General features: G+C 39.1%; 1 protein-coding gene across 2 annotated transcripts; it reads right to left on the bottom strand.

Annotated features, from left to right (window-relative positions):
* Positions 1-2435: 2435 nt before the first annotated feature.
* LOC121655154 (transmembrane protein 121) lies at positions 2436-5492 on the bottom strand. Of its 2 annotated transcripts, none has more exons than XM_042009604.1 (2): positions 4324-5492; positions 2436-4213 (listed from the first exon to the last, which is right to left on the bottom strand). In XM_042009604.1, exon 2 carries the CDS (start codon positions 4005-4007, stop codon positions 3057-3059), a length of 951 nt encoding a protein of 316 aa, XP_041865538.1. In that variant the 5' UTR covers positions 4008-4213; positions 4324-5492; the 3' UTR covers positions 2436-3056. The 2 variants fall into 2 exon arrangements, with proteins under 2 accessions (XP_041865538.1, XP_041865539.1); XM_042009605.1 differs by having other exon boundaries at positions 4497-5492.
* Between the last annotated feature and the right edge of the window lie 20612 nt (positions 5493-26104).

The raw sequence follows: 26104 nt of genomic DNA, 5'->3' as shown, positions 1-26104 counted from the left end.
TGGTGACTATGGCAAGTTTGAAGGTCACTCCCACAACCATACAACATAAAAGTCGATAACCCCCATGCACCAACATTTTCAATTATCTTAATTCTACATAAACTGCACAAACATTATGACACAATTCTTTTTTACACATTTCTTTAACACAGCGCAGCAATTCAGCATTTTGGGGGTAAATAAAACCCACTGTTTTTCTGAAACCACCACTGTGTCCTCATGTGTACCAGCTCTGTCCCTCACAATTAGTTTTAGAATTTTGAACTTTAAGATGACAATTCATACTACTTGTGCCTGAAATCTTTTTAACCTATAAAATTTAGTAGGAGCAGGTAAAAACTGTTAAATAAAACACTGTAATTTTTCTTTAGGGAAACAAATGAATAAACTTCCGCTTTGTTTGCTTTGCAATGAGGCTAAAAACAGAAGTGTCTAAGATGGACCTTCACCATGAGTTACTTACTCAGGAGCCATATGTTGATCCCCAGTCAGCCAACCTTTAAACTCAGACTGTGTTGATTATCCATAAACTAACATTATAGCATTATGTGTCAGACACTGATTGTAATGTGGTATCCAATGTGTAAAAATATTGGATGAAGAACTCTTGGCCAACCGGTAACAAGTTCAACTAAAAAACACTGGTGAGCCAGAAAAACATAGATTTTATGTGCTTCATGCCATTTTGATTTTGGCTAGCAGGTGTCTCTGTTTTAGCCTTCAGAGAAATACACAACTGTTATAAATGTAACAGACATGCAGTTTGAACATGAGAGTTGTGCTATTTGCTATCTGCTTCTTTTAAAGTTTAAATATTTAAAAGTTTACCTTTCTAAACTTTAAATAGGTTACATTGCGTCCTTGGGGTGGCTAAGCTGTCGCTGGACCCATTCTTGGTGTTGCTATAGCAACACAAAGCTAACACCTGGCGCTGCCCCCAATCTCAGTTGAATAAAATTTAGCAGTTTCAAGGTTCTCAGAAGATTGAAAATGCTTTTCGTGACCATTTTTTTGTTTCTTGCAGAAATGTAACACAAAACAAATTAGATAACTTTTAATGTGGGCCAGATGTTTTATTTATTTAATTTATTTGAGAGAGCATGGCCTTCTAGCCCAATTGAAGGTCTAATTATTATTATTATTATTATTATTATTATTATTATTATTATTATTATTATTATTATGTACTTAGACACAGGGTAAGATTGCAGGAAAGTTGCCAACTGTACATTATATACCTTTTCCCTCTGTTTCTACAGCACAAAGTCGTTTTTACACTGTTAAAAACTCTAAGCTTGCCAATATTTCCAGATTTTCTTAAGGAACTAATATTGCTTTAAAAGATGGATGCTTTCCTTTTTATTGCTGCAGTTCTGTAAAAACAATACAATCCAATACCCTATGATAGCGTCTAAATTGCTGATGTTGTAACTTTACAAGCCAACAACACTGACAAGGAATGCTGACAACAGCAGTCTTAATGAGATAGCCTGGTTTGTGCCACCGAATTTTGCCACCTTCCTGTAGCTGAGCTTTGCACAGATAAAAATATGTTGGACCAGTTCCTGCACTCTCAGGGTTTCAGCAAACTGTGTGGTTGCCACTGATGAGAGAAACATCATGCAAAAGATGGTACTCTGTCTATAAGATCTGGAACGAGCAAACAATAAAATTCTACAGTGGTTCATGTATTTCTTTCTGTAGCAGAAGTGCTCAGTTTTCCACTTGAATCATTATACTACCACAGCTTTATTTCTTATTTCAATTTGTCTTCTTTGGACCAAGCAGTCTACTTAAAAAAAAAAAAAAAAAAAAAAAAAGTAAATACAAAAATCTGTCCAACAAAGAGATAGTAACAGAAAAAAAGCAACTTCATTTCTGATTCAACTGGTGGTGCAAAAAAAAAAAAAAAAGTAAGAAAGAGATTTGTCATACTAGAAGAAAAGATGTGTTGTGTGGATTCACATCACTGAACCAAAGTATCCATTTTGTCCTTTTGTGTGAGGAACAAAATGACAGTGCTTACAACCCCTGCTGCCACTAAGCAAAAGCACAGAGAGTCACTGTGCGCCTGAGGAGGATATTAAACAGGTTCTGTTATTTGGGAATCATTTATCCATCTGCAGTGTTGCTCCTTCGCTGCGCCTTTAATCCCATAGAAGCAGCACCATAATCAACCTTTGCAGTGATCAAACTGTTGATAACTTCACACTGCATTTATTTTAATTGTTCCCCTTCTTTCTAAATAGGCTAAATGGAATGTAGCGGCCACATTCATGATAAATGGCATTCCAAAGGCACTTCTTCAGCAATAAAAAGTCTCTAAATATGGAGTGAGCAGGGAAGAGTGGTCTAATTTATTCTGTAACCCTGGTTAATTAAAAGACTTTTACTAGATTTTGATGAAATAAAAGGAAATATACTCAAAGATCCAATAACTTTGAGATGATTTTATGTCAAATCCTTTTACAGCCAGTGATAAACCAAAAATGCTTTTTTCTTGTACACAATACTTTATCAAAGAATCACATATAAAAACACACTTCTTTCAAGAGAAAGCTTTAACTGTTATGTTCATCCCCATTACTTCAATTATTTCATTGGTTTCCCCCTTTGACTTTGACGAGTTAAAGCCCTCAACTACTAAGAACATTCGAGCAACAGAAATACACACAACAGCAAACAGACCCTTAAGTTTAAGATTAGAATGCAACACACACAATTCAAAAATATATCCTCTAATCTTGCAGTAGTTGCCTTTTTTCATTTGTACAGTTAGAAAAAATACACAGTTAAATGGATTTATCGGGGGGGGGGGATGCTTTCACAAAGTCACAAGTAATACTGTGTTTTGCACCATGACGGCTTTGGATACAGCAGTGAGTGCTTCATACTCGCTCAGCGTCTGCAGTGTCCTGTGTGCCATTAAGCATTAGGGATCATGATCTTCTGTGTGTTCACACACACTAAAAGGTGTGGAACACTGTTCCCAGCCAGCATCCTTAAGGGTCATATATACTCATATTGACATTTCCAGGGTTCACCCTATCTGCATGTCATGTGTGTTCACATGTTGTTACTTCGGGGAGAGGGGTCTGGTCCTGCATGACCACTTGAGGAGGGGTGGGGGCAGGGCGAGTGTTAGCCACTGAGTTTTTCTGTAGCTCCACTCCAAATGCGGGAGGAGCGTTCTGCAACTGTCTCCTGTACTGCACGAAACTGCAGGTCTTTAGGATGATGGCCAGTATGTTCTTTCCAATGAGGATCCCAGATACTCTGGCATCCCTGTACAGGATCATGTTCCCTCCACGGATGAAGAGTGTAATAATGTTGATGGTCACCAAGCTGAGGATTGGGTACAGAAGCATTTTGTGGGGGACGATGTTGATGCCCTGCATGCTGATCTCACTCAAGGACACACAGGGTAGCACAAGCAGCAGGATGTAGCAGTAGAAGAACATCAGGCCCTCTGCCCATAGAGGTAGACCTTTCTTTTGAGGCTCCCACAGATTGGCTTGGATGTCCAGTACGTCAAGCAAGTCCACCACCACCCAGAAGAGTCGATTTCGGATCTCCTCGCGCTTCTTGAAGGCGCGAACATATTCCATGTGGTCTATAGCTACAAGCACCACAAAAAGAACTGGAATGCAAACAGACAGCAGCAGTGTCAAGGCTTTCCTTGCAAGAGCGTCCAAGCTCTTCCTGTCTGCTTTGTAGTTTTGATATACAAAGTAGACCTTGATCTCCAGCACAAAGATGTAAAGGAACCAGAGGATCATGGCATAGCCTCGTTTAGCGGTACGTACTTCAGCACCCACCCACACAGCCACATACCGCAACACAATTAAGAAGCAGATGTCTCCCACCATCACCATGATGCAGATGCCAATCTTACGGGGTCCATGGTTCTGCTCCACCAGGTAAGCATCGATCAGTGCCATGCTGCTCATGATAAGAATGGTGGACAGGCACACGTGGGGCTTGTTGGTGGGGGGTGGGGGTACCATTCTTGCCTGGGTGAAAAGGGAGGAGAAGGAGGAGGAGTGTTGTTCAGGAGGGAGAGTAGAGGTTCCTCAGTTTATCCAGTGAGGAGGGGATCAGATGCTAGACGGTGGTGCTCCCCTCCATTGCTTTTGTCTTGGCAAGAATCCAATGTGCATTAATTGGATTCACACAGATCACTTCAATCAATCTCCGTTTGTGCCCGAGCCACCTGCCGGGTAGACAGTACCCCTCATTTAGTAAATGATGCTCATTGGAAAATGGTCAGTAAATATGTAGGTTCACTTGTTGAAATTTTATTGAATGTCAGGATCTGCCTACCTCTTACAACTTCATCATCATTCCTTGGACATAACAGCTCAATCAGTGAGTTACATGAGTTATTAAAACAGGAAAAATGATGCTGCGTTGTGCTTTCGTTATAGAATCACTTTCGACAGCTTTGCTTTATGCAAGCTTTGACTTGAGAGATAAAAATCCAGCTGAATACTCACTTGTGTCCCTTTTTGTACTTTATCCTAATAACTGGCAGTGAGCGATCATCCATGAGACTGCATTCGGAGATCACAAAACCCATATGTAATCCACAGGAGAAGAAAGGAGAAAATGCGGAAAATCTTCCCCTTTGACAGACATAAATCCACAACTCATAGATAGGCTTCTTTCTTTCTTTCTTTCTTTCTTAAGCAAAAGAGAAATCCCCAAATACTGCCATCATAATCCACTTACTGCTCAGACTGAAGCAGGGGGAGACATCGTAATGGTCACCAAGACAGCTCTCATTTTCTGCAGCTACGAATCAAGGGTATTTTTTGTTGTGCTTCAAGAGTTTAAAAATCCCAACTCCATTAAAGAAAAAGTGGTAAAGTTAGTAAAAAAAAAATTTCTGTAGTAAGTCGTGCTTAAAAAAGAAATTCCTTCCCAGAAGTTTTTACCTTTATCATCCAAAATCCATGAGCAAGAAGATGAAACATTTTCTTTTTTTCTTGAACCAGTGTGTGCATTTCAGAAAAGGAAAAAAAAAAAAAAGTGGGTTTGGTGGGATTTTTAAATGCAATGCGTGTCTGACTGTCCTTCTCTGCTCAGCTGTTTGTATGTGTGTGTGTTGTGTTCAGGTTTCAGCTGTCTCCACGCTTCGTTGTCGCTGTAAAATGCTGCCCCCTTGGCGAGATCCTGCCTGCTTCGTCGTTTTCTGTCTCCTGCTTAAGCAGCTTTTGCCAGGGACACCGGGATCAACAGTGCCAGTGGATTCCCCTGTCTCCACTCTGCATGCTCTGCCAGCACCGGCAACACTGTGATGCTCCTACACAGCTGCCTCTTCCCGTCTGTTTCTGTGCGCTTCTCTTGCCTTCTCTGTGAAGTAAAGTGACGCTCCTCTGGTGCGTGTAGACACACTCCTGAGATTTATTTTCTCTTGCCCTCCCAGCTACCTTCCTCTTCCTTCTACCTCTTCTGTTCAAGTAAAGGCACTTGCTGTGTGAAGGTGACGCTCAGCAGAGCACAGCTGCAGAGAGAAAAAAGAGGTAGAGAGAGACACACAAGGAGAGAGCAAGAGAGAGAGAGAGAGAGAGAGAGAGAGTTTTCCAGGGGGTGGAGAAAGGCGGAATGAGAGGGGGGAGCATTTTGCAGCTTAGCTGAATGCACAACTTCTCTCTCTCACCCTGTTTTTTTTTTTTTCTCCACTTCTTCTTCTTTTCACATTGTGTTTTGCACTGATATCCCATTTTCTCAGGCTGCTTCATTTGTGGCTTCCAGATAAAACCTTTTGCTTTGAAAAGCACATTACCACGTCATGCTGTTATCCCTCTCGAGTTGGAGGTGCAGAGATGAAGAGTGATCCAGAGGGGCAGAGGAGATCCTTCTCAGTATGGGATGTAGAAATCCAGCTTCCCAGAAGGCTGTGTGTCTGCAGAGTGGGGAGACCAGAGGTGGGAGGGAGGGAGTGTGTAGGGGGGTGGCAGTGACTCCTCCTGACAGAGAGCCTTTCTATTGATCTACCAACAGAGCAGTGAATCAGGACACTGAGACGGGGCCAGAGACCAAGAAATTAGGAGTAAAGGGAGATTGGGAGGTACAGATGTGGAGAGAAGGGGAGGAAAAATAAAAAGAAAAGAAAGAGTGGTGAGATAAGAGAAGAAGAAAGAAGACCACAAGAACTGTTGAGAGAAACAAAATGTCAAATAAGGATTTTTTTTTATCTTCTGAGATGTGATAATAGTTGGGATGGCAGCTCATACTCATGCAACAATTGAGAAAGATAGAAAATAGTTTCTGTGTTACTTTGTGAAACAGTATGCTAACACTGCTAACTCTGTTTATCCAGCTGGGCCAATTAGGGATAATCTTTCCTCAGAGGAACCAAACTGCTTTCATTACTACAGTATGAAGCCATTTACAGCTCACTTCATGAATTGCAGTTATTGAAGACTCAGACGTATTGGTTTTCTATGGCGTGTGATTGTACTTTTCATCTGACTGAGTAATGACAACTGAAGATAATTTCAGTCAATCTTGGGGATTTTTTGCTGCCATGAATGGATGTAGCGACCAGCTGTGAATCAGCTGACAGCTGCCATCATGGCTGTTTATGACCTCTATCGTTCCTTTTTCCATGAAAGCATATGGAGGCCCCATGTATGAAAAATGAAGTGAAGTGAAAAGCCATTTGCCTTTCAGCTGGTTTCTTATTGACTGTTTCCTCAGGATTTATCGACCATAATTGAGCCTCGACAAGCGGAGTGATGAATTATATCCTTTTTTTACAAACTGTAAAGTTGGTGTTCTTCCCTCAACAGTTTTTAATAGTCATTATTAAACACACTTGCTGGGGCCTCACTGTGGCACCACCTGGTGCTGAATAGTTTCAGAAACACATTTAACAGATTGTTAAAGAAGCGGTTTTGGTTGGAAAAATTAATAAGTGTGTAATGAAAGGTCACAAGTGTGTTCTCCATGGTAGGAAGCATCCTTGTTAAAAAGCATGTGTCCTTGAGTGGGACACTGTTACCTGCTCACTCACATTCACTGTGGGCGATACCACCAGCTATATGCTGGAATAGTAAATGTAAATGAGTGGAAAATCAGATGGGAATAGCCCTGTGATTTTAATAGTTCTGCTCCCCCTAAAACCAGTATTGGAAAATGATGCAGCACCTCTATTACACGCTTTGTTATTCCTCCCACGTCTCATCCACCAATCTATAATTTACATCTTCATTTACATGCCTTTTGTGGTACACATTGCAGTCCAAGACTATATTAACCTCTTGATTAAAAGGGCAGTTAACCCAGGCTTGGACTTAGGTTGAATATCTTCATGCTCAACATTCCCCCTTTTCTCTTCTTTTAATCTGTTTATAATTCATGAGCAGTGAAGAAAACACTTCAGTGTCTCTGAAGGCATACAGTCTTGTTAAGATTAAGCTGATTCATGCATTTTTCTTCTTTAAGGGAACTAGTGTAAAGATGAGTTCAGATTAATGTAATTATATTCTAACACTAGCACAATGCTTTACATTTTATTAGATCCCAGACAATAGGAGAACATCCATGAGTCTTGTTTGTCCTCTGCCCCCTCCGCTTCGTCCAACAGGCTCTGCTCAGCCTCCTACAGAGGGCTGTCCTTGGCTCTGGGACAGGAACACTGCATCATCACTCCTCAGCTCCAGGCAAGCCAACAAACAATAAATGGAAAATGAAAAAACACTAAACTTGTCTAATATCGCCAAGCATCACCACGTCCAGCAAACAATCCCTAGATACCATGAGGTGGTCACAGTGTAGTTTGCTCACTCTGTTTTGCAAAGCTCAGGTTAAAGTGGTTCTGTTATGAGTTCCTGCTCTTCACCTGCACATCTGGTATTTGCCTATATGCAAATATTTGAGCATGTCTTCTCACAGCATAACACGCTCTACCTTAAGAAATGTTCCCTTGACAACCAATTGCAGCAGCTTTAGAAACCTGTTTTCACATCTTGTCACGAAAGATATCATGGGAAGAATTCAGCGCTGCAAGCTGCACCTCAAACCCTGCTTAAACTACCCATTGCAAGTAGTCTCCAGAAATTGTGGGCAAAAAAATAAAAAAAAAACAAAAAAAACAAAATACACTCCTCTACTGACGTTACAGTAGAAAAGTGGGCTTTCAAGAACCATTTTTCTTTGATTGCAATAGCCATTTCAGCCAGTAGCCTATTCTTCCTTCACCTTTGTACTCACTGTTTATAGCTGTCAGAGTTTACATAAGAGAAACCAAATGCATGACAGAAGAGGGAGGCTGTGAAAGTAAAAGGCAAAGTTTATTGACACAAAGAGAGTACAAGGTTGAACAAAACCAGTCAGGCAAAGAAAGATGAGGGACCCGGCAGAGACACAATGTGGAATAAAAGAAAGGCCTTAAACATACAAGCAATGTGCAAACTAAAAAACACAAAACACTGGGATGAAGCATACAGACAGCAATCAAATACTCAAAAGGACAATACTTTCCATGTCTTCTCTCTTTTCTTGGCCACCATGAGGAACGACATAATGAAAGATTTAAAGAAGACTTCATAAAGAAGGAAAAAACAACTGCTGTGCAAAGTCTGTCTGATCATGTTAGTAAAAATGTAGGTGTACCAGAGAAGTGGTGTTTCACAGATGGACAAAAAAGCACAGCAGATATGTTGCCCAGTAAGCTCCTTCTGTGTTGTTTCCTTCAGGCATTTTAAATAGTTAAATAAAATAAAAAAAACAGAGAGAGATATTGGTCAAAACAGTTGCTTGCACTCATCTCCCTTTCTTCAAATTTATCTCCACAAAATGTAAATTACAATCACTGAATGGAAATAATGGAGAATATTTTTTAATATAGCTGCTCTTTGTTCTGTTTTCATAAAAGATGCTCTAATGTACCCTATTTTTATGACTTGGCACAAAAGGCTACAATGAAAAGGAAATGCACCATGCTTAAAAAGCTAACAAAGGATAAATTTGATTTCTAAAATCCAATTTTTACATCACTGATTGTGCTGTGCATGACTTGAGAATATAAAACAAGGCAAACACAAAATTAAAGTAAACCTACATAAAAAGTCATGTTGATGAATAACTTGATGAGAGCTGGAAGAAAAATTGGAGAGTTTTCAGGACTTAAACAAGAGGCTCCAAATGTGCTCCAAATCATTCATCAACCAGATGTAGAACAATTCTAGTCACCACTGCAACCGCAATAGGACACATAGGGGCCATATTCCCACACTAAAGAAATGATAAAAGAAGCACTGAAACTCCTAAATGTGTAGAACAGGCGAGTGTCAATAGAAAAGGTGCCCAAAACAGTAGTGCTGTATGCAGCTGTATGCAGCTGTATGCAGCTGTATGCAGCACTACTGTTCATTAATGTTCTTTTATTAACCTTAATCACGTACATTGCAACATCTAAGCCTAACCATATACACCAAATCTAAACCCAGCCATTTCATTTTAAGTCTTAACATTTAGCCCTTAGAGATTGTACACAGTTACATGTTGGCATAGATTCTCAGTCATATAGGTCACGGTAATCCTAAGAGCTTGAATCAAAGGCAACTGGACGTCTTTTTGTCTCTTGAAAATGTTTTGCTTCTCATCCAAAAGATTTCTAATCTTAGTTCTATATAATCTGAACTCCTCATGAGTCAGTTTAGAACTGAAGAAGCCTTTTGGATGAGAGACAAAAAGACGTCTATTACCTTTGATTCAAGCTCTAATGAAGACCAAACAGCCAAATGCTGATTTCCTTTGGGCATACTCAAGCCGAGAAGGGACAACACCTACCAATTTCATGACAATGAGGATAAAGCCCAAAACACTATGAATATCAAACAGACACTGGACAGTCTTCATAAACACTTTGTTTTCATCACAAAGCACAGCAAAGCAAAGTTAGAGAACCAACATCAGCACCATAAACAGAAGCCAAAGCCTAGATTGTTCCACACATTTCTAATACTGCCTGACAGTGGCTGCAAAATGCTATAACATGTAGCTATGCACCTGTGAAGCTCCAGTGCACAGAGCCAGCAAAAGTATGTCAGGACCTTCAGAGTGTAGCAGAAAAGTAAGGAACTGCAAGTGGCAGGGACAGCAGTAAAGGGCAAGGGTGTTGGAAGAAGATTTGCAGGACAAGTTTTGATCTAGGTGTTTCTGAACTATCTCCTTTTCCCTTCCTCATCTGTAAGAGTGTCTGTGCTAAAATCAGCAGAGACAAGATGCAGCAACACATTGACCATGTATTTTGTAGGCAGAGTTTGACATGCCTAAACAAAAAATAGAATTTGATTAGACCCATGCACTCTGGCAAACAGGTAGTGTAGAGTTAAAGGTATCTAATGGGGCTGGTTATGTGGGGTGGAAACAAGTAAACAGAGGAATAGGAATAATAAAGTGATATTGCAGGGCATTTGGAAGTTGCTGATTGAAAGTTATTAAAAGCTGTGAATAAAACACAAATCTGAGCAGAATGAGCAATAAATCAGAAGAAACTTTGTGCTTAAAATGAATTAATCTTTATATTTTTGCAAAAACCAAGATGTCTTATAATGTTCCTCATCAGTCTGTTCCACACACTGCTCGCCCACTCGGTAAAGGTTTGTTGTGCAGCCTTCAAACACAGTCACCAGGTTTCTGACACAACCAATGTTTATTGCATCGCTGCTTCCTCAGTGTAACCCTCACAGGAAAAATGAATGTGCATCTAAGTGCTGCAGGTAGTAGCATAATTATTAGAGTATGCATCATTGAATGAATAGGCTGATCTGATTTGCCTTGTGTTCAGACTGCAGATGATTTACTTAAGAGTCTAGAAGCAAGATTAATTCCACTATGCCACTCCACATGAAAACCAAATAGAGATACTGACCCTCTAGAACGATCATGGGACTAACCACTGTGCTTAGACTACAAATGTTGGTGAAACATTTCTGTCTTTGTATCAGGATTTGTGGTGATTAGACATGGAGATAAGTGTTAAGAGGTAAACTTTATTTATTGCTTAACACCTATTCCACATGTCATGATTTGTAGCTATTGTTCCTGGGGGAAAAAAAATCTCCTGGACACAAACAAAGATGAATTGCCGAGATTTGGCAGCTGAGATTCAGTGTCAGCAAGTTGTGAAAAGGGTGGGGAATTTACATCAGCAAAGACAATTTGTACATGAACCATAACAGTGGAAATAGGACACATAAATCACATTAGCTGTAACCCTGAGTCTGCCATCGATTACCTACAGGAAAACAAATGGGAGCATTATGGCTCCCTGTCCTTAAACATCCCCATCAGGGATCTAACCACCAGAGGGGGATCATGAAGTGGATGGGCTAAGCAGGTCCCACTGGGGCAATTAAATTAAAGAGGGAGGAGGAATGAGGGGAGGCCCACTGTCCAACACCCCTTACTGCTTGCCAGACATCCATGACTAAGAGACAAAGGTCATTTCAGCCCCTGTAGCCATGATACTTATCAGCTGCTAGTACGCGATATGAAGACCTTGTGTATTTGTGATATTTTACTTCAGGTCAAATCTGAGACAAAGCAGTGCATTCACGGGATTGTTGACTACAAAGCAGACAGAGATCTAAGAGTATTTGCATTTGATTGATCTTGCTTGAGTCCCTTGTGGGTGGGCCATGCAACCGAGAGGAAGAGAATGATTGCAACATTATTACCTCAATCAGGAAATCACCTGAGAGGCGTTTTGATAAAGATTTATTTCCTTTGAAAACCTTGACCTAACAGATCTTTCCACTTCATCAACCACCAAAAAAAAAAAAAAACTAAGAGATGTCTGCAAAATCATTTAACATATCCACTTTCAAGAAATGATGTCACAGTTTGTAATGAAGGTAGGTCATGTTTTTCTAGACCTGTTGCTTGGGGAATGCAGCAAGTGACAGAGCTTGCCATCTTTTTTATTTTAAATGACAGTTTTTGACATTCAGGATGAAGCACACATCAGTGTTAAAGCCTGTCCAACACAAAGATTAAAGATAGAGTGAGACTGGTATGACATTAATAATAAATAAGACATTAGAGGATTTATGTCAAGTTTAGTTAAGGGGTTATATCCTTTTACAGACAGAATCAGCGATCAGAGATGATTCGCCCTTGCAAGGAATGAGAAAATACCCTCAGGGGATATGTACTCCTCCATGTAGGAGCAGTGTGGCGACTTTATTATTTGTCAAAATTTAGTTTTTAGTAAGAAATAAAATTTGATGACAGCAGTAAAAGTAGACCTAAACTTCATCCCTCCTTAATAATGACAAATCTGATGGTAGCCTGTGAGTGACACAATAATCAGTCACACCCTAATGTTATCACTGAAACAACAAGTGGGCTGGCTAATCAGAGACAAGGACCAACAATTTTCAAATAAATATGTATTGGCCTGCCAAAAATGTTTTAATGAATCTTTGTCTTATTTATTTTGGACAAATTGTTAACGGCTTCTACAAACTGACTGACTGCAAAATGAGCTGCAATCTTTAAAAACAACATTATTTCTGTTGCTATAAACATTGTTTTGTTTTTTTTATTTTATTTTACAGGGGAAATTTAATCCACTTCTAATCTGCATTAAAGCAAAATGCACAGCTGATAGTTGCACTAGTGTTAGTGGCACTCTGGAGTGCTGTGTTTTAATGAGCCAGTTACATTCTCTGAAATGGTTTTTCTTAACTGTAATTATATACAGGATACATTTTGATGAAACAGACTGTAGAAAACAGAAAATTACAAAGAGGCTCTAACCTCAAGACTGTGACTGAGAGGTTACTATATTCTTTATTCATGAATCTTTTAATGCAACATGGAGTTGAAAACGGAAAATCCACTGTATTATTATAGATGTGAAGATAAGTAGCATACTGTATGAAAATGGAGGTCTGCGTTGGCAAGTTTGGTGTCAGACGGTGATTTGTATGGACTCTGATCAGACTTGATAGTATTGATGAATTTTCTGTTTGCACAGGCCTCTCTGTGGTTTTCCTCAATCTGATTAATAGAAAATGAATTAACAGTGATGCGACCATTACCCATAGAAAATATTTGCATCATCCCTGCAAGTTGTTTGTGTACACTGAAACACATTACTTTAATTAAGGGTGCACGGACTGACTCACCTGAAAAGCTTTTATTTGGCAAGGTCGTTTGGAGCTAAAGATTTTGCACACAGCACTATCACATATGAGTTGTTTTCTTTTGCATACTTATGTTTGGTAAATGTTATCTTTTATGCATGAGGTATAAGGTGTTTACTATCACCATGCAGCTTAAAAAAATCCTGAACTGATCCAAAACATCAGTTTCAAGCAAGCAAATGATGCACTTCAGCTTTCATCTCTGTGCTTGTTCTGAAGGCAACCGTGTGAAAGGCATTAATACAATGTTATCTTCACAGTCAGCAACATCACAGTGGTTCGCTCCTTTCAAAGCCAAACTCAGCTGTATCTTGGGCCTGGTGTGAATTAAACAGGCATGTTTCTCCACCTTCTCGCAGAGGCACCTTGCTAATTTGGGCAAGTTGTTTATAAATTGCAGAAACCGTACAACCCTGGCTCACATTTCTACATAAGATCTAGTTAGCTTAATGAGGCAGGACTGTATGTGTGTTCATTTCTGTGTTTGCTGAGAATAAAGAGGTTCAGCTTGAGGAGATAAAGTTTTTTGAGTCCAGGGATAACTTTACCTTACATGTTGCTATTGTTATTGTCACCTATCTTGTAGCTGAGGGTCTCTGCCCAAGCATGTCTGTAGTTACATAAATTGCATTGCAGGATATTTCCAATATGTAAGTACTTGAAAGTGCACCACCTTTACTGAAAGCACACACTTTGGCAGTGTGTACCATCTTGTCTCCAGAGCGCTTAGAAGATGCAGCTCTTGGTAAATGGCTGCACTAATGTTGCACCATGACTGACAGGGCCTATTAATCACACAGTGTGTGGAGGATGGGCTTGTTTTATAACCATTATAGCTTTTAGCATTACACCATTGCACGTTTTCTAAAATCTATGCATACCAGTAATGAGCTGAGGAAGGTTAGCAAGGTTATAAATCAACTCTGACTAACTGCAGAGAAAAACTTAAGTTTTTTACTGTAAAGCTCAGGATGAAAATATTCTGATGCAGATATGCGACCCATTAGCCTTTTAGACCGACATTTTCCGTCTTTATTTTTGGTACTCTACCTGTTAGAACATGTTGTTTACTTTGATAAGATGAACAGATCAACTGCCTTCATTCTTAAGCAAACTAACTTCAGATTTCAGACAGAAATATCTTTAATTTCAAACCAGCACCTATAACTTCAGCATCTGCTTTTAACACTACCTGGCAGCGCAGACCATCTTTGCTTGGCACGCTTGGGTTTTGCGCACCGCAGCAGAGGGAGAGAGAGACAGCTTGTGCACCAGTATAGCAGTTGTTGGCATTGAGTTGTGGCTCAGTTGTGTTGCAGATATTAGAGTAATTTTTTTAGGCAATGCAGTGCCAGTAAAGTTAGTTAAAGAAGTATTTTCCTGCTCCTTGCAGCAGAGAGGCACTGCCTCATAAGTTTGGTTTGGTGCCAAGAAGAGGTCTGTTTTGTTATGCTCTGTTGTTTTGAAATGTTTTTTGTAATCAGCCACACTATTTCTAATAAAAGTATTTCACAAATGATAGCTATGTTAGATACAGTAAACAGACTATCTCAGAGTGGGATGTTTTTTATAGAAAGGTGAACACCAAATAACTAAAGAGAAAATAATAATAAAAAATAACTAAAATGTTTCTTACCTCTGACCTGCTTATGCAGCTCATGTAAAATCTTCATAATCACGCCTCACTGAATTACATTACATTCCTTGTTATTGCTGGCAAACATTTTCATTATTAGTATTGATGGGAATTAACAGGACAAAGTTTAACTTCTCTATACTGGCTCCCATCTAGAGTAGAATTTAAAAGTTTTCTTCATACAGTATATGGCTCGTAATGACAAAGCTCCATTGTATCCCAAAGAGGTCATAGTTCCATATTTTCTTTAACAGAATTTTGCTCTCAGACTGCAGATCTACTGTTTCCTGGAGTTTCTAAAGGTGGAATGGGAGACATAGCCTTCAGTTGTCAGGTCCCCTCCCTGATGGATCCCAGTTTGGGTTCAGGAAACAGACCTCATCTTTCTTTTCTTATAAATCTTATAGTTAGGACTGACCTGGGTGATCCCTTTACTTAAGCTGCTGTAGGTTTAGGCTGCAGGGGGACATTGCATGATGCACTCAGCCCTTCCCTCCATTTTTCTTGCTCTTTAATCTCTAAGTAAAGATAACTGTCAAGATAATTGTCATTAACTTGTGTTTAATTTTCATTCTCAGCAGGTATCCTCGGCTGAAGGTTTGCTCCAAACCAACCAGTCCAGGTAGATGGTCACTCATCCTGAGCCTGGTTATGCTGGAGGTTTTACTTCCTGTTAAAGCTCAGTTTTTTCCTTTCCACTATCACCCATCATCCTGGGGGTTTGAAAAAAAAGTAGACTCAATGTGATATTGGCTATGCAATTATTTTCATAAACTGGTGCATATGGACACAGGTATTATAAATTGGTGTATTGCAGATTAAGTAAAAGATTAGTTTAAAATGGATCAAAAGTGTTTATACAGCATAACATATCGAATTAGGATGTGTCTGAATTAAAATTATTTTCTGTACTGTTTTGGGGAAGCTCCATGAATTGCTAAACAGTACCTTGTGCATTAAAAAGTGTCATGAGCATCACTTGCCCAACACTTTGCTTTTAATATTAATATTTGCACAAGGCAACAGTTTCTACCCAGTTAATCTTTGAATTCCAGTTGCAGCTCTCTTTAGTACATACATTATGAAAACAGATTGGACTGTTCTAATATTACAGTGGCTTCAGAGAAAGAGATCAGGCTGGTATGCTTTTTAAGTGACACTAAAATCAATACAAATGATCTCCTCTTTGATGCGTAGGTTTTAGTTTTAGCAAAAAGCTTCATGATTCTGATATATTACGCATTTAATGCTGGTTTGTTGTCTTTATTTTTCACCAAATTATGTTTCATATTTATTAGATTAGTATTAGATTTTTGTTGTTGATGTTTGTATGCTACTGGACACATACAAAGGGCTGGGACCTATAAGCTTGTGTATATGTTAGGGATGGTGATACTTTCTTTCCAGGGTGGAGGAGACTGTTTCTGTTTTCTGATTTGAATTTCTCTTGCTATCAAACTCAACCCATTCTCAGTTTAGTCATGTGATTTACTTAACAGTGTCCTGTGAAGCAATGAGTCCCTAACTGCTGTCCCTTATTTTGTTTCTCCATCACAACCCAATCCTTGTTACATGATGTCAGAATCAAAGACTTTAACTCCACCATCAGGATCTAAACTCCAGAGCACCAGAGCTCTTCCATCATTTTCTACCTCATTCTTAACTTTATTGAACATTGTTCTTTACTGGACCTTTTCTTTCTGAAAAAAATGAATAAATAAATAAAAATTAATAAATTAATTGATAAATTAATGCTGACCTTAAACCTTTAAGCTCCATGCTTATTATTTATTTATTTATTTATTGTCTTTTGCTTGTAAATTGCCTAACCATTATTAAATGGGGATATCTCTGCAACCACGAGGTCTATTTGAATAATTTTTGATTCATAGTGAGATTTGCTGTGTAAATATCGGTGCATGTGTTACAGTTGAGAGAACTAATGAAGATGGGAAATCACACATGAATAAGGTTTCAGGCTTGCCTAAACAAACAACCAAACACTGTCAAGATTAATACAAATATAACCTTGACATGATGCACCTCTATAAAATCAGACTACAATATGTTAAGATTTTTCCTTCAAAGGGCAACTCTGATAAAGTGAAACAAAAAAGTTTTAATTACAGATAGTTCATGTGACGTCTCTAAAATAGTCCCAGTTTGGTACTATCTGTTCTCAAAGACCCCCAATTCCGGGACCTTAGATTTTAAACGGTTAGACATGGTTAGACAAGGTTAGACAGGATGAGTAATAGCTGATGTTTGTAGCAATGTAACTACCTCTGTATAAAGCTTGAGTTGGCATTGTGTTTTTTCCAAATCTACAGGACAGAGTAGGTGATGTTACCCATAAACATTTATGCAGAGCAGAATTAATCTGTAGCTGATCTTTTTATGAAGATAACTTTAAACTTAACATTTCCTGCAGCTCCACAAAGTAGCCTAATTATAGTGTTTATGCACTCCTTGAGCTTAAAAGCTGTACTTAAGTAGACCTTCAGATATTTGTAGCTTCATATTGTGCATTTATAATGTTCATCCCTTACACTGTTTCTCTTTTCTTTTTTATTTTGGATGATAAAAAGATCAAAATATCTCTCCAAAGTCTTTTTAGGCTCTAACTACATCTTCATGCACAACAGTTAAACATGAAAATACATGCTTTTCAAGTCTTTTGTGGTTCCTCTTTGTTACATAAAATAAAGACAGATTAAGTACATCACCTAATTCGTTGTCCCTGACCTTGTGATCAACACCTACTGCTGGGAAGGTTTGGGAATTAACTTTTGTCTCTTTGTCTTCCATTTTTAATCTGTAATCTAGATGAACCAGACTCTAGCTTGGGGTTTTGAGAAACAATAAAGCCATTTAAGGTAGCTAAGTAGGGCACAAATTGCATCAGAAATACTGCAAAGAGATGTCACCAAGTAAAATATTGTAGACTTATTTTTCTTTCATGTGCTTTTTTTGGCATTGACTGAAATGTGCTTGCTGGCTCATATTGCAGCCCCCTACCACCTCCTTTCCTTAGCATGACATGATGCAGAAGGGTGAAGGGAGGGGAAAAGAGCTTGGGAATGCTTTTAAATTCCAATGGGCAGAGAGATTTGGTTCCAAAACAGAGCAATTGGGGAGTTTACTGAAAGCCAGAAATTTGTGTTGTGTAATTCCAGGGAGGAGGGAGGTGTGTTGATTGCACAGCCAGTCAGAGAGCACAGAAAAGGCTGAGGAGCAAGATTTAAACTCAGCTAGTGGGCATGAGCAAGTGGTCAGGTTAGCACTGGTGTATTAATGCTTCTACATTTGTGCTTATTGTCAGCTGCCAGATACAGAAATTTCATGTGATTTTTCTTAAAAACAAAGTAAAATTCAAACAGTTTTAGCTTGTAGAATAAGGTCAACAAACATGAGTTTTGTATTTTCATGAAAAAAAATCATTTAACTTGCCAATGAGCTACTTATGATGCATGAATCATTTTCTCAGTGGAAATATGCCACCACTAATGTATTTGGGTCAGTCAGTACTCACAGTCCTGCGAGAGGCAGAGGGACGCCACCCAAAGGCAAGAGCACTCTGGGGCACCCGTAAACATAACTCGTATGTGTTTTGGCTACAACGCAGCATCAGTGCATATTTAAATGAGCTGAAAATGAGCCGAGAGCCAGGCCAATGCAGTGATTTCGACCACCCATCACACTCTTCATTTGTCTGATGACAGAGGAATTTGGCGCTGGCTAAAGGAAGGGAATGGTACAAAAGGCAGGAAACAGTTGGTTTGAGAGATAGCCTGTTTGGAGAAACCTGCCTTGAATAGGTGTTTTTAAACTGTACGCTGGAGCTGACAGGAGATTAGAGGAATTATTTACTAATACAATTTCTGCTTAAGCTGTCCTTTGGAAAAGAGGGATGCTATTGTGTTGGAGTTTTGCAAGAAGCATTTAGCGCTTCATAAGGAACAGGAGGAGGAGGAGGAGACACAGGAAAATCCCATCATCAGAGCAGAATCTGAACACCTCCTTTTAGCCCTGAAGATGCAGAAAGGAGGGTGGGTGCAAATGGAAAAGAGCTCTGCCCTACATATTGAAGTTTTTTCAGGATTGCTTAAAATGATGGTGAGAGGGAGAACACCTTCCTCTGCTGCTGGAGAAGAATCCATCCCCATTTTCATTATCTCTCCAGCTCCAGGAAAAAAGTCATTTTGCTCTCATTACGTTTTGAAAAACAGCTTCATATCATGACATTGCTTTCTTTAGAGTATTTCTGACAGACATTGAGGCAGCCACATTGTTCTCCACACTGACACTTAGCTTTTGTTACATCAGCTGGTCTGAAGGGAGTGATCCAGGATCCCGCCCCACGCTGCAGACGGCTGCTCCTTGTCTGGCTGGATTCCATAGCTTTCACATATTGTTTTCAGTGACTGACTTGTTGGAGAATAGTCAGCATTAAAAAAAAAAGCCCTTTTCTCTGGCATCCTGGCTCTTTGGCAAAGTATAGAGACGCGTGTTTGTGGCACAGGCAGGGAGCACAGAGTCAATTTATTCAGATTTCAGTTTTTTGTCTGGAACAAGGAGCCTGAAATAGCTTTGAGACATTGTTCACTTTAGACTCTCTAATTTAAACACAGTTTACAGTTTTCATAAATTTCATAAAAATCACACATCTGCTTCATCACTGTTTTGCAAATTACATATTTATTACAAGCCTCTTTAAAAAAAAGATGAGTGATAAACTGACTGAAGGTTTTGATTTAAAAACTTGAGAGGCCTTTTCCTCATTCACGATCTATAATGGGCTCACCTCTGTGCTAAAAAGACTTCTCTTGCCAAGAGAAAATGTGTGTTACACTCATCTAAATCAGTGAAGCTTATAATGGTTTTCAGTACTTATCCATCTGCTGATTCTCTTAGTGCTGGATGAAGGAACCACTGCTATTAAGACTGCTGCATGTTGTGAGCAGCACTAAATCATAAATAAACTGATTATGAGTCCACAGCATCTTTGGTTCTTTTGACTGGCTGCCTTCCCCAGGTCATTTTAACCCCTTCAACAAATTTCAGATTCATTCATTTAATCATTGAAGTCTTCTCCTCAGTTCTTTCTCCACCATCAGGGGGAAAAGTATGCTTCTCAACACAACAACACTGTACAGTATCTAAATAATGATGTAGATTAAATGTATTGTAAGTTGTGAATGTATTAATTAACACTGATCATATTATCCCACATTAATGCAATTTTATCAGTTTTTTGGTCACTGACTCTGAATACACATACAAACAAACCACAGTTCAAACAAAGGGGAGATACTGATGGACGTCATCACACGTCAGCATTTAAGGTGAGCCACGCTGACATGAGCGGGTGTTGTGTGTGGTCATCCTCTCCTTTAGCTTTACCAAGTCTCAAGTGTTAACTAGTTCAATACTGTGATCAACTCACAAGTTTCTATGGAAATGGTAAAGCCCAAAAATTCCCTCTGTGTTTTGAAGGAATGAAGGTTCACACAGCTTTGAAATTCACACTGCTGACTTATTACCTTTTAACAAATAAATCCTTCTTTGTCATAAATATTAGAACTCATTATATGAATTGGCTATTTAATTTGAGATTGACAAGAAATACGTTAACTGTTACTTTACAAAGGGATCATTGCTGTTAAAAAAGCAGCTTACTTGATTAAAGTGTTGGTAAAACCAAAAGATACTGAATTTTTCTTTATATAGAAGTACTTTTAACATAAAGGTATGCAATCCATCAGTTTTAAATTCATTATTGAATTTATACATAATGCAGTTACTATTGATTAATTGCAGAAAATCATGCAATTAATCACAATTAAAATTTTGAATTTTTTCTAGCACACTTAAAAATTCAAAATGGCCCCTGCCCTATAGATCAATGCAAAAAGCATGGAGTAGCAAAAAGTTGAAGTTTGAGAAAGACAGGCTATGCCAAACGAAGCAGTAAACCAGAAAATGAGAAGGGGAAAAAAGTAGCCTGACAATTGTTTTACAATGGTTGTACAGTAAAGCTCTCTAGAAATGCTCCCCCACCTCTGCACAACTTTGTGAGAAGGGGCCACGTCACCAAATCTTTTGTAAAAGTCAACATTTTGCTGAGCTTTTTAACAGTGTGCTATTAAAAGTGCTGTGTGCTGTGCAATACTGAGGGAGAATCCAGTATTCTGAAACAACACTACGCCATTCATGAGCTGTGGCTGGGTTGTGTCTGTGTGCACCACCAGCCCAAACAGAGTTAACACAGCAACATAAGAAGAAAGGAAATTATAGGCGAAGGTCGGGCTTTGCAATGAAATATGAATATATTCTGTTCCCTCTGCCAGATTCATTTGTTATTACTGTTGTACAAAAGCAGTAAAAACTTTTGCCTATAAATATGAACTTATAGTAGTCTTTACACTGTAATGAGGCAGGATAATCTATCCCCAAAGTTTCTGTTATTGAAAATTAACTGTCTGTGCAGGATTTCCTTCAGTAAATTGCTTTGCAGAGCCACAGTCTTCAACTAAAATCTTATCTTTGTGTGAGCATTGTTAATAGTACAGCAATGTGTATCGAGTAGCTGGTAATTATCTCATTTCAGACTAGCATACTACTGACTGAGCCTCCACCAGCTTGTATAAACTTGAAGAAAACACGTTGAGCTTTGTTTTTATTTCTTGACAACATGACCTACTGCTATGATAAATGACTGCAAAGTGAATTTACAATGTGATCAATTAATCAATCACCTGCTCAGCTGAAACTGACAGACTATTTTGGTCCCAAGACAACAGTGTCCCTCATTAAACATGGCCTTTGCTGCCTCAGTCTCCCTCACTGTCTTAGTCGCTTTTGTTTCATCTCTTTCTTCACCGACCAGCCAGTAAAAAAATCAAAGAAGAGAAACCCTGTGTGAGGACTGATTGTTGCTATTGTTAATACATATAATTTTTGTTTCATTTAGATGTTTCCTTCAGCATGGGGGAGATCAACTGCTAAGGCAATGGCTCCCCTTTAGAACACATGAGTTAATTAAAATGACTATAATTATGCAGCATTTATGTGAGTGGCCTACCAAAATTAAAACCTCACTGTTACAACACAATAAATGCAAAGTCAGATTAAGGACTGTACAAATCTCTGCAGATGGGAGTGAAAATGAACTCTGTTCACTCACAATAAATATAAAGAGGTAAGTAGTTCATGGGAGTACATCCAATTTGGCCAAACTTGTGGGATATTGCAGCGGGCACTTCTGAAGCAATGACCATGTTCACTCTGGGGAGCAAATAATGACAGGTTACTTATTTTGATTAACACACCATAGATTATTTGTCATTTAGACCAATCAGACCAAACCTCCACTTAAGAAAATATGGAAATTATTTACTGCACATGTTTGAGCCATGCGTAAACATCAGATGAAAGCATAAAGCACAAACATCAGCAGTATGCCTCAGTAAAGGGCAGTTAATCAAGCCATTTATTTAGTAGCTTGACCTAAACATATCTTGGTAATTCCAACTGCAAAAAGGGCATATTTCAGGGAAGTAGCTGTACTGAAACCAGGCAATACTATTAATAACCACACCACCTGAAGGCATGGGAACGTGGCAGGGAGTCAAGATCAAGGGAAGAATGTTCAGTCATCCTATTATAAAAGGAGCAGCAATGGCACAGCAGGGTCGAGGAGGGCAGAGCCTGTGTCCTATCCTCAGTGTCCTCGCTGTCTCCGTCTCTTTCACTCAATCCCTGTTTTTAACATGGAGATGTTAACCACTGTAGAATCAATTTCTCCCCCCGGCGTTTCAGGTCCACCTATTTTTCACTTCATTTATACTCATTTATACTCATTACCAGGAAATAGCCACAGGCAGAAGTAAAGCCCTCAAAATCATTTCTTGTCACACTGTTTTGGTTTTAAATTGATGTCATCAGCAATCAGGGGAAATGGGGACATTTAACATTGTTGTGATCGCAAACAAGCAAAGTTCATCAATAACAAGAAAACTGTCTGTAGAAATATGGGATGCAATGGTGGTGAAATGTTAAGGGGAGAACATCATTTACCAATTTCAATTTTACCAGCTTAGGTTTAAAACCTCCAATGATTGGAAATGTTTCATGTTTTTGATATAAACAACTCACTTTCTGTGCACATCAACATAAAGACAAAAGGTGTTACAGAGGTATGCTACAACTATCATAGAAATGCAGTAAATTAGTTTTCATTAATGTCTTTACGCATCATGTCTATGCACTTTCACAATAGTTGCTTTTTGGGGATGGTGTAAAACTCTTAACTCTGCACTATCCCTCTCTTTTGCAAAGTCTACAGTTTTTAAGATTGATTTAAAACAAATGTAAATTCGGACACTAAATTGCACTTAATAGTCCTTGAAACACCTCTTACTGCTTAAAGCAGGATACTGTAGTTAGCTCTACAGTACTCTTACTAGTCCACACAGAAAACTGAGCTCAAGTATTTAGAGGCTAACAGTAAGAACAGGTAGTTTTTCTGATGTTTATAAGCTTGTTTTTGTAATAGGACCTTCCTGTGTTGCCTTGCTATTCTGTTCAATAACAATAACTTATAATTTCTCATTTTTGGATGTGGAAAAAAAAAGGTTGAGAAAAACTTGAATGAACTATTTATCTTCTAATGGGAATATGTTGTAGACGTTCTACAGTCATTTTCCAGATGCTTTTATCCAAAGCAACTTACATCTGAAGGTGGTTAGGCACTAGTGTTAACGGTTTTGCCTAAGGACCCAACTAGAAAAAGTTAATGTTCATCTCTTGTGGGATTCAAACTATGGTCTTCAAGAGACGGATCCCCTGCCAACTGAACTATCCAGCCACTAAAACTAGATGTTAAAGTAACAAAACAAGAACAAAAGATTTCCTACTTTCAAGGTGCAACGAGTGCAACATGATTTAAAGTGAAGGTTATGCGGAGAAAGATGTAGAGGCTGAAGAAATCTATTCTGAGTAGAGTCTGTGATGTGACACTATCCTGCAAAACTGAACTACTCACTGAATGAGATATTTTACAGACCAAGGTGGCCCCAAAATGTTGGTGCTATGTCATATTTTCAAGGTTGGTAGTCATTTAAGGCACTAAAATACTGTATATGCTTTCTGAAACAGAATGGGGGTTTTTTGTTTTAATAATTAGTTCCCTTCAACTGGTCAGCTCAGGCTGAAATATAATTTAAAAGTAAGCTCCGAACTAGAAATTTAGAAAGTAAATGGTGCAGATTTTATTCTTAGGTTTTTAAACCATTTATAAAATGAACCAAGTATGTTTGTCAGTGTGTCTGTTGTGTGTTGGAGGTTTTTATTTGCCATATTTTTGCTTTAAATGTTACTGTGCGATATAGTCATGTAGATTTTTATACATGGGAGACCAGAGGGTGTGCAAGGGGGCCATACTAAGAAAAGAAATTATTGTGTTTCTCTCTCTAAAGGCCCATTTATGCTCCCTTACGTATGTAAATGACGAGATTTCTTAAGTCACCGTCCTCATACTTCCATGCATGTTTTGCGTTGCCATGGTTGTATTCCTCCACCAGCGGGCAGTGCTAAGTTCAGAGTTCACTCCTGAGAGTCGACATCAGTTTCAGACACCATTTGGCAGCAGTACTGTGCCGCTATAAAATTGTTTCCAACCACCCAACACACCCTACACATTCTCACTTCATCCTGGACCAGTTGCCTTTGCTCCTTCCCCCGAACTCTGTCATAGAGGGGAACTGGAAAGGCTCCTAGCCCAGCTCTTCCTCTGGCCACAGTCCCCACCAAGACTCCATGCTGTAAATGGGATTCTGCCTGCTCCACTGCAACCTCTGCTATCCACCTCCTGCCAGTCTTAACTGCAACCCCTGCCTCTTGGATTTTGGGTTTTTTTTTATTCCCGAAGCTGCAAAACCTCTCTCATGTGCAAGACCTTGAACTCCTCCTCAATGGATTTAAGGGGGAGTGACAGCTTGCAGGAGTTTCCATAGAGGGCGATGTTACTTAAGCTCTGTGGTAGGCCCAACCATCTCCTCAGGTAGCGGCTGACTTTACTCTCCATGTCTATAATGGTGGAGACTGGGAACTCATAGAGAAGCAGTGGCCACAGTATCCGAGGCAGAATCCCATGTAGATACATCTATACTTAAAATTTGCCTGGTAGTCCTGTCGATGGTTTTCAGCCAACCCTCTAGCTCCTCACAGGTGTTCTTAATGGAGGCTGTCTCCCTGACAGGCTTTTCTGAAATAGTGGGTATTGGAGTCCCTGAGCTCAAAAACCTGAACCTGATCAATCACTTTGCCTCCCTTCAGAACCAAGGATCTTGACTTTGATGGCTTCCCAACTCATCAGTTTTTCCATTACCAACTTAAGGGGCATGTGTATGTGTTTGTGTTAATGTGTGAGTTAGAGAGGAATGCTGATGAGATATTAAACATTTCCATTGGTTAATATACTCCCAGTTGAATAGATAATTCTTACTATTGCAAATCTGGCTCCAAAGGAGTCAGTGCTTCACCAGCCATGAACCTCACTGTACGTCACTGGTTACAGGCTATATTTTTCCACATTTGCAGTTTAATACTCAGCACTGAGTAACTTAGACACTGAGGTACTCTTTGAGAAACTTTACAGTTTATTTTTAGCTCCAATGTCAAAATTACCTTTAACCGAGTTGATGTGTAGTCCCTAAATACACTCACTGAAAAGTAAGACATGGTTTCCCCACGTTATCTTAAAACTAATCTAGTGCTACCATATACCACTACTACGTAGCTTCAAACTGACATCAGGTTAAATAGCCTTACATAACACTAGTAGTCGTACTTGCACAAGAACAAAATTTCTTCTAGAAATGAGCAGTTAAATGACAATATTTTTAAAGGACGACTAATTAGGAAACCACTTTAAAGTTGACTTCAAACTGGTGTGATCCATACATGTCTGGAATGATGTTGCTGTCCTCCAATGATCTGTCAATAAAAGGAGGTAGCACATGGGGCGTCCAATCAGATTTCAGAAGTGGCCAGTGCCACCCTAGCCACCCCTATAGCTCTGCCCCTCGGTGTAGTATGGTAGCATTTTTTGTTTGTTTGTTTGTTTGTTTGTTTGTTGTCACTGTATGGAACCGATACTGTCCTAAACTTTTTTGGCTCCATGTCAGCTCTGGTTTCAAGGTTGCTAAGCAGATATTATACAGAAATTCTGCAGACTGCTGATTGGCCGGAAAATCATTACCTGAAAGGGTAAACAACCTTCTGTACAGCAACTTTCTAC

This window comes from Melanotaenia boesemani, chromosome 16 (assembly GCF_017639745.1).
Source record: "Melanotaenia boesemani isolate fMelBoe1 chromosome 16, fMelBoe1.pri, whole genome shotgun sequence".
Classification (NCBI taxonomy): Eukaryota; Metazoa; Chordata; class Actinopteri; order Atheriniformes; family Melanotaeniidae; genus Melanotaenia; species Melanotaenia boesemani.
The sequence above is the reverse complement of the archived record's forward strand: the minus strand, read 5'-3'. Positions and strand labels throughout refer to the sequence as shown.

Excerpts from the sequence above, each read along its gene's own strand:
- LOC121655154 (XM_042009604.1), bottom strand. The coding sequence starts at position 4,007 with ATGGTACCCCCACCCCCCACCAACAAGCCCCACGTGTGCCTGTCCACC.